The 9174-nt window shown below is 42.6% G+C and overlaps 1 protein-coding gene across 3 annotated transcripts in view; it reads left to right on the top strand.

The window, feature by feature from the left end:
• Positions 1-8488: 8488 nt before the first annotated feature.
• Positions 8489-9174, top strand: part of CXXC1 (CXXC finger protein 1) — a 70408-nt gene continuing 69722 nt past the window's right edge. For all 3 annotated transcript variants that reach the window (XM_069209615.1, XM_069209614.1, XM_069209613.1), the window contains exon 1: positions 8489-8625. In XM_069209615.1, the coding sequence (XP_069065716.1) occupies positions 8623-8625 (3 nt within the window). In that variant the 5' untranslated portion in view covers positions 8489-8622. The remainder of the gene's footprint in view (positions 8626-9174) is intronic.

The raw sequence follows: 9174 nt of genomic DNA, 5'->3' as shown, positions 1-9174 counted from the left end.
TCATCAGGCCTATGGCTTTTCACTTCCTTCAGACAGGGAGTATGATTGTTCGATGCCTATTGAATCAGAAGCAATTGTAAATTTTGGGCACATGTATTATTTGTTGGAAAGGTTCCTTAAGTCCAAAGTCATAAAACCTACAACATGATTTGTTCATTTGTTCCTCATCACCACCTGAGGCACATTCATTTGTGTTCTACAGCAGGAAGGTGATCTCTGATTGTGTGTATAGACTATGGAGATCTTAATCAGATCACAGTTAAATATCAGTTTCATTTATCTGTTACTAAGCAAATTTTTTAATCTTTACACGGAACATGCATTTTCACCAAACTTGACTTGCACTGCAAATACCATCTTCTCTGCCTAAACAAAGGGATTGCAAGGAAACTGTTTTTCTGCATTCTGAATACTGAGTGATGCTAATTGCTTTTGGTAACGCTCCTGTTTTTGTAACATTTTATGGAACTTGTATTTACTGACATCATGAACCATTTTGTATTGATTTACCTTAATGACAAGTTATTTTTCCTAAATCCTTGATAAAATATTGAAAACTTGGAACTATGGAACTGTCCGGACTAAAGCAGCAATTCACTTGTCCACCTAAAAAAAATTGCGCATTTGAGAAAGAAGAGATTGAATACCTTGGGTTTAGAGTGAATTCATCCAGTGTGTCTATGAAGCTTAATAAAAGAACACAAATCCACAAGTGGCCTCATCTGTCATCAATTCGTCAAGAGTTGTGCACTTTTGACAGCTGACATTACTTGAATTTTGAAAAAAACAGCACTTGAAAGGGAAGTTTAATTGGAATTCTCGAGCCGAACTAGCTTTCTAGACACATTAGAGACAACTTGACAGTGTGAAGTGACGCCTGTGAGCTGTCCTATTAATGTCTTCAGGAAGACGATTGAAAGGATCATCCTGTTTTCCATCTGGCCCCACATATATTATCAGAGAGTGAAAATAATTACTCTGTTCTGGGAAAAAACTATTTGCCACGAAGACAGCTTGTGCAGATAGAGAATAGCCATTTATTCTTTGGTACTAGAGAATCCTTTCAAATCAGACTAATTACTTAACTTACAATGTTTACAAAACGTGCAATATCAAAACAGTCACTAAGCCAGTGACCATTCTGTTGTTTTCTCTCAATACAAATTTACAATAACCTGCATTCTTGGTTCAAAGAATCTCCTAGCTAATGCTCTATCCTGTTGTTTCCTGGATGCTGAGCTGTTTACGACCTATCAGTTACACCCTCTATCAGGATTTACTAAGTGGATAAGTTGTAGGAAGAGAGGGAAATTCCAAGAGGCATTTGGCATAACTGGTGTGTCAGGGCTGGCCAACGGGGGCGGCGTTTCGAAAGAGCAGGCCAGCTTCAGCACAAAGAGAGTATATGTACACTTGCGCAGTAGTACAAGAAGAGTTGTGGCAGATGCACTACTTCTTAGCAACATCAGCTTGCTTTAAGGCTAAAGTGCACAAGAAATTTGTTATCCAAATTATGTCCTTTAACTTTTTTTATTTACCCCCGGGCCTGGTTTTGCTAATGATATTGTTTAGGTGGTTGTACTCCAATTCCTTATTGTATGTTACCATTACCTTGTTCCAGCTTCTCATCACTGAAAAGCAGTTCCTGGTAGTCCTTCCACTGGTGATTTGTCTGTTGCCCTTGCTGGAGTTGGTAAACCAACTTTTAGACTATTTCCAATTTGCTAGTCCCCTATTACTTATATTACCTATACCCAGCCATATAAGCTCCTCTGTGTTACACCTGAAGATCTTTCTTTACATTACCCATTCCTTCCCTGTATGGTATTTTTTTGTTCTCTGTTGTTAAGGACTACAGATTCCAGTGCTGATGTTTGGGATTTTTGTCACAACTCCATGCAATGTATCCTTTTCAAGTTTTCGTGACACACTCACAAGCAACGTAGGTAGGGTCTGCACATTCAAGCTCTTTTTGCACAAGAGAGTAATCTATGTTTTTGCAACAAGCCTTAGTCATTCCCACAAAGGCAGGGACATCTTAAGTATCTGGGGGCGCTAGGCCAAACTTATTTTGGGGGGCCCTGTTCAGAACAGTTTTGAATTTAAGATCCTATTTCAGCTCTTTCATGCCCTATTTGACCAGGGAACTGGCAGTGCACATTCATCCAAATTCTAAATGTGTCTATTTCTAATATTCAGGGATAGTGATATGTGTTTTCATTATTGTAACACAACAATAGTATTACTGCAAATACTCTCTGTGACACACTTCTGTTTCTCATACGTGAGTCCCTGTTTTGATGTAAAAGAAACCTTTTTTATGAATGTTGCATGAAACATAAATTCTATGTCAGGACCGGAGGCTTCGGCTTATGCTAATTTCCTATCTTTACTGCAACACACAGCAGCCAATAACAACAGTAAAAACATGAAAAACTACATTTCCCATAAACAAGAGCCTCGTAATGACCCTCTATTCAGGCTGCCTTATCTCCTATATAGTCCAAACCAAGCAAAGTCCATCCTTTTTCTTTGCTGCTTCGCACCAGAGATAAGTGCCTCGTTTTATTGCTGTGTTTTTACTTTGTTATACGGAGTTTCTCATATATATGTGATTAGAATCCATTGAGCACGGCAATTGCCTTCAAGCGCTATTGTTCTTGTAGTTTGCTCAGCAGCTTTGCTGCGTTGCTAGGAAACGATCTCAGATCGTTTTCCTTTCTAAACTGCTGGCGAGGGACCTCGTGGAAGTGCGACCTCTGGGGACCAGTCCGCTTTCTCTGACGGCGGTCGCACATGCGCAAACCCTGAAACACTCGGGTTTGTAAAGGCGTGATCGACGAATGGAGAGATTGGAAGTCTGCCAAATCCTCGCTCCCCGCATACACCCATTGGGGCTGTAATAATACAGGCAGAGCATTGCGCGAGGGGATTAAGTGCCAGGCCACTCAATATTTACCCAACTCCAATTTCTTTTGACTGTGTTATTAGTATTAATTATTTTCCACCAGCAAAGGTCTGTTTGACTTTCTTGGCACCAGGGCTTCCCCCTCCCCCCTTGCTGATTGTTAAAAAATTGATTTGGGACCTCTAAGTGTTATTTCAGCCACTGTCAGCATGGCTCAGCAAGATGATTATTATGGGGAATATACAGAAGGCTATCATATGGAAGAACGCCTGGTTGAAGCTCTTGGCTACCAAGTACAAGACTCTGTAAATAAGACTTTACGCCCTTTTGCTCAGCCTATATTTAATTTTGGCCGCAGGCGATTTGGCGCAGGCTCTGGAAACCCCACCCCAAATGACGTTGAAATAAATGAGCCTGGCCGGTCTGATATAGACCCCCTTGAGTATACCATTAATACGGTATGAAATTATCACGAATACGGCGCCTTTTTCAATAAGGGCTTTGATCCCATGCCACTGTCAAGACGCACCTCCTCAGACACCTCTTCCACTTCCGACTCTGAAGATAAGTCCTCCTCAGATAAGCGTAAAGGCAAATGAAAATGCAAAAAGCGCCACTTTGACAATTCTGATCCTTCTTCCCCTCCGGCGAATAACATGCTCTTCGATCCGGACAATATCATTCACAGCAAATCAACTGAATGGACTCCGTGCACAGAAGTGGCTGCTTATGTTCAGTCCAGACTCAGGAAAAGGTTTGAAAAAGACATTCATAGCACTCTACAGTCGGAATGCCCGCGACCAGCTCTCGAGGGAAAGGTAGCGGAGACTCCTGAATTAGACCCGCACATTATTACTTTTCTTAAAAAGTTCTCCAAAGACCCAAAGAAGGGTATTGATAGAGCTTGCCGCGGTTGCCAAGATAAATTTCTGGACATCTCAGGTCCCTTAACAAAAATCTTGGACCTTGCAATCCAAGCCAAAGAATCACAAGAGCCCATCGACCCAGATACTTTGCTGGAATGGGCACAGAGAGCCATTTGCCTACTGGGTAATGCTAATGGTTCAATGTCCACTGAACGCAGGAAGTTCTTTCTGCTCCGCATTGACCCAAAACTGTCAGCACTGGCTTCAACTGATGCTGGACCAGCGGCCAAAGGTCTTTTGTTTAGTGATAGGTTTGTAAAGGATCTTGCCAAATATGTTGCTACTTTTTCAGCATTAGACAAGGCCCAGACTTCTATCAAAAAAGTGTTTAACAGTGGCCTTTTTCATAGGGCCGGGCGTTTCAGGGGTCGCTGGTCAGGCCACTTCTCTTCCCAGACCTCTCGCCCTTACCAAAGAAAACGTGGAGACTCCACTTATCAACCCAACCCCAACTTCTACCCTAACAGAAGTCGTGGCTACAAAGGTCGTAATCCCAGAGGACCTCGCAGAGGAGGTTACTACGGACAAAACACCCCATAAACAGGTAAGTCTAATACCTTACACAGAGATTGTTTTGGGGGGCAGAGTGAGTCGGTTTGTTCAAAATTGGCTTTTGATTACTCAAGACGCCTGGGTGTTAGACACAATTTCAGGCTACCATCTAGAGTTCTATTCCGAACCACATCAATCCGAGATTCCCCCTCCTCTCCATTTTTCCCAGCAAGAAATGCTTTTTATAGATCAAGAGTTAAAAATGCTGTTACAAAAAGGCACGATTGTGGAATCGGTTCCTCACCCAAGAAGCTTTATAAGCACAATTTTTCTGGTTCAGAAAAAGGGAGGAGGGTCCTGATTAGTCCTCAACCTGAAACAGCTCAATGCTTGGATAGTGTATCGACACTTCAAGATGGAAGGTATCCATCTTCTCAGAGATCTTTTACAAGAGGGAGACTGGATGGTACGTCTAGATCTCAAAGAAGTGTATTTGACCATCCCGATATTTGCTCCACATCGCAGATTTCTTCAATTCCTTTGGCGAAACCGTTGTTATGAATTTTCAGCCCTCCCTTTCAGTCTTTCTTCGGCACTTTGGTGCTTTGCAAAAGTAATGAGACCGGTGATGCAATGGTTGCGTGAAAAAGGGGTTTGTCCCATTATTTACCTAGACAACATTCTCATCATGTCTCAGGAAGAACGCCTTGCTCGTCTCCATCTCTCATGGACGATGCAGCTCCTTCAAGATCTCGGCTTCATTATAAATGTAGAGAAGTCTCAACTTCAGCCAGTTCAGAACATAGAATTCTTAGGGTTCAGTATAGATTCCATTGCAGCTCTGTTGAAATTGCCATTGACCAAAAGACTTGCTATAAAAAAAGAGTTGAGGAAAGCTTGGTTGGCTCATTCGATTTCCTTGAGGGTACTTGCCCGTCTGGTAGGCCGTCTAGCATCATCTATTCAGGCCATGTCTCTGGGACCCCTTCACTCCTGTGCCCTACAAAGGCTAAAGATTCTTCATCTTCGGAAGGGCTTGACGTACTCCGAGTCGATTGTTCTCTCTCATGAAGCCCGGATGGAGCTTCAATGGTGGCTGAATCATATGGAAGCTTGGAATGGCAGAGCGATTTTCGCCTCGGTTCCAGAAGTGGTCATAGAATCAGATGCCAGCAGATGGGGCTGGGGCACCAGGTGTGGCCAGATAGAGACGTGGAGTCGTTGGTCTCCGGAGGAGCTCCAGCTGCATATCAATTGCCTAGAACTCCTAGTGGGATCGTTCGCAGTGAAGACTTTGTCCCCTTCCAAATCAAAATGTTGTATTCTCCTGAAGATGGACAATATTTCGGCGGTTCGATATATCAACAAACTGGGGGGAACCCGATCCAAGATGTTGGAGGAGATTGCCAAAGACTTTAGGCATTTTTGCCTGGCTCATCAGATTTCTGGGTCAGCTGAATATATTACAGGGAAAGTGAACATAGTGGCGTACTGGAATTCCAGGCATCTGAGAGATGCCAGCGATTGGCATCTCCAATTATTTAAATTCCTGAATCATCTCTGGGGTCCTTGCAAAATAGATTTTTTAGCCTCCCGCTTGAATACACATCTCCCGCTCTTCTTCAGTTGGTTCCGAATGCCCTCAGCTCGGATGCATTTCTCCAGAACTGGAAAGGGGACGTGCATTTTGCGGTTCCCCTGTTCTCCATGATCCATCGAGTTCTCTCGCAAGTCATTCAGCAAGAAGCAGAACTGATTCTGATAACACTGTGTTGGAAGGCACAGGCTTGGTTCCTGATGGCTTTGACCTTGTGCTGTGCCGCCCCTGTTCGAATCATCCCATCATGGGACCTATTATTAGATCCAATGGGGAATCCTCACCCCCTGATTCTAGAAAATCAATTGTTTCTCATGGCTTGGAGAATTTCGGGGGACCTTCTCAGGGTCCGGGAATTTCAAAAGACACCAGATTCCCCCTTTCCCAATGCTTGGCACCTAGTTCGCATAAAAGATATGCCTCCGCCTGGAGGAGATGGTTGGATTGGTGCAGTCAAAGGAATGTGGATCCCATGGGGGCCCCAGTGCAAATGATAGCAAATTTTTTGTCTCATGTTGCGGCTCAGGGGCTGGCGTACAGGACAGTAAATAATTTTAGGTCGGCCATTTCAGCTAAGCACCCACATGTTGTGGGTAAACTGGTAGGAGAACACCCATTAATTTGTAAATTATTGCGCGGTGTTCATATGCTTTTCCCTCCTCTTCCAAAATATTCTTCTCTTTGGGATGTGAATGTTATTTTAAGATTCTTGGTGGCTTGGCCGGCCAATGAGGGCCTTTCAAAAAAACAATTATCGGCAATACTGACTATGCTACTTTGTTTAATCTCATGCAGGAGAGTTTCAGATGTCAAAGCCTTGGACATTGCAGGTAGAGGTTTTGCTCCTTCCGGAGTATCTTTTCGCATCTTTAAACGTACGAAATCAAATTCTACAAGTATTAGCTATCCAGCTTTCAGGGATAACTCCAAACTTTGTGTGGTAAATTGTTTAAAAACATATGAAGATGTTACTAGAGAGTTGAGAAGAGATGTACATGGACAATTATTAATTTCCTTGCAGAAACCTTTGGCCCAGTTTCCTCAGCAAATCTTGAGAGATGGGTCAGATGGTCGTTGCAAGAGGCAGGCATAGAGGCTTCCATTTTTGGAGCTCACTCTGTTCGGGGTGCTATGGCGTCTAAAGCTTTCAATGCAGGTTCCAGATTGGAAGATATAATGACAGCAGCTGATTGGTCATCAGATTCCACCTTGAAATTGTTCTATCATAAACCAATTGTTGATGTTGTTTCTAATGTGATCGCTCAGCTTTGAACTAGCATAATCCGAAGCCTCCGGTCCTGACATAGAATCAAAAATTTCTAGCTTTCGCAACAAGAATTTTCAATTCTATGAAGAACACGGAGGCGAGGATTATCCTGCCCTGGAACATTTGACTTTTACCATATATAAATTAAAAGTATTTATCCCACTCTGTATGGATATATTATGTATTTAGTATTCTTTTATAGTATATGGTTCAAATGTATACATTGCTATACATTATCAGGATGTTACAGTTTTCCTTTCTTCTTTATAGATGAGAAATCCACCGGATAGATATCGGATCATTCTGATAAGAATTGGAAGAGTTTGTGTTTTTCCTGCACCGTTGTGCAACTCCTTCTAGGTTCCTGTTGGGAGTATGTTGCTGTTGGACTCAGTTCTCGAGGATACTTTGGTTCAGGTTATCTTGTCATGGACGTGCAAAGAAAGAGGATGGACTTTGCTTGCCTTGGACTATATAGGAGATAAGTCAGCCTGATTGGAGGGTCATTACGAGGATCATGTTCATGGGAAATGTAGTTTTTCATGTTTTTACTGTTGTTATTGGCTGCTGTGTGTTGCAGTAAAGATAAGAGATTAACATAATCCTCGCCTCCATGTCCTTAATAGAATTGAAAATTCTTGTTGCGAAAGCTAGAAATTATTTGACTCAACCTTTCTCTGCAAACTGTATGTCAGACTTTCCCACATCACCCACATTAAAATACATTCAAGAAAAATGGTATTTAAAACAATGTGTTTAAGAATTATAGAAGGACATCAGGGCAAGACTTTGCAGAACTGAGCTGACTCTATCAGGGAGCTCCATGAAAGGTTGGGGCCCTGGGCCAGAGCCCACTTTGCTCATGCCTTAAAATGTCTCTGCAGACAAGTCACCGCAAGACATTTTGAATAGTTACAACAAACATAGCAAGATAATAATAAAACAAAGGTTACAGAAACGTTATAGTTTGGTGAAAATGTCAGTTGAATCAAAACGTTTTAGCTATGAAAAACACTGAAATTCACCAATTATAGTTAACTTTATAAACTATAATTCGCACCATCGCAACGTATCTGTACGATACGTCTTATTCTGGAGTCCTGGCCACTCTAGTAATTGTCTAGTATGTGAAAATTGGAGATTATACCCTGAATATTTACCTTTTCAAGATGTCCGCCACTCTTCTCTAGTGAAGGCTGTACGAAGTTTGTTGTCTCCTTTTTGTTTCCATGCTTGAGAGAACTACCGTTTCAGAATCGAGAGCGAGGCTTGAGTTTTTTTCTCAACCAATCGCAGCATGACCCGGAAGTAGACGTAGTGTTTGGGAGGTCAGACCTGGTTGCTGGAAATCCTAGGGGCTTCCTGAGTTCACCGGGAACAATCGCCGACGTTCGAGAGTGGCGGAGCGGACCGGGGAGACCGAAGCGCCTCGATGGTGAGTGCACATTAGGGGTACCAAACGGCGCCACAGCTCGCTTGCCATTTATTTACTTGGGGTTGTCAGCCCGAGGGTGGGAGGGGGAGGAGCATTAAGAGATTTCAGAAGGCAGCCTCAGAAAAGGGCCAAACTGATCCGAAAGTTCCCCTCCTTCACCGATATTTTAGCCCCAAACACTGTAACTAAATTTAGTACAGAGATCTACATCACCTCCATTTCATCATGCGCTTACAACCTGTTCACTCCTGTTTATACCTGTATCAATTTTTTCCCTGTAATGATTTACCATTTTGTAATTCTTTACCCTATGTAACCATTTTAGGTAATATTTTGTCATTTTGAGCCCTCAGTAATTTTCCAAGAAAAGTGTTTTTGCACCTTTGGGTATTACCAGCGCTGTATGAATGGTTGAGGGGTGTTACTGGGGAAAGAGGTGTACAGATCACTAACAGACATTCTGTGTTTTCCTCCTTTGCTGTGCCATCACAGTTTGGTTACTTGCAATTTCAGTAGGTATTTCTGCATTATTAGAGTGCAGCACCCGCC

The sequence above is a fragment of the Pleurodeles waltl genome, chromosome 10, assembly GCF_031143425.1.
Source record: "Pleurodeles waltl isolate 20211129_DDA chromosome 10, aPleWal1.hap1.20221129, whole genome shotgun sequence".
In the NCBI taxonomy this organism is placed as follows: Eukaryota; Metazoa; Chordata; class Amphibia; order Caudata; family Salamandridae; genus Pleurodeles; species Pleurodeles waltl.
Note: the sequence above shows the minus strand (reverse complement) of the source record. Positions and strands in the feature narration are given on the sequence as shown.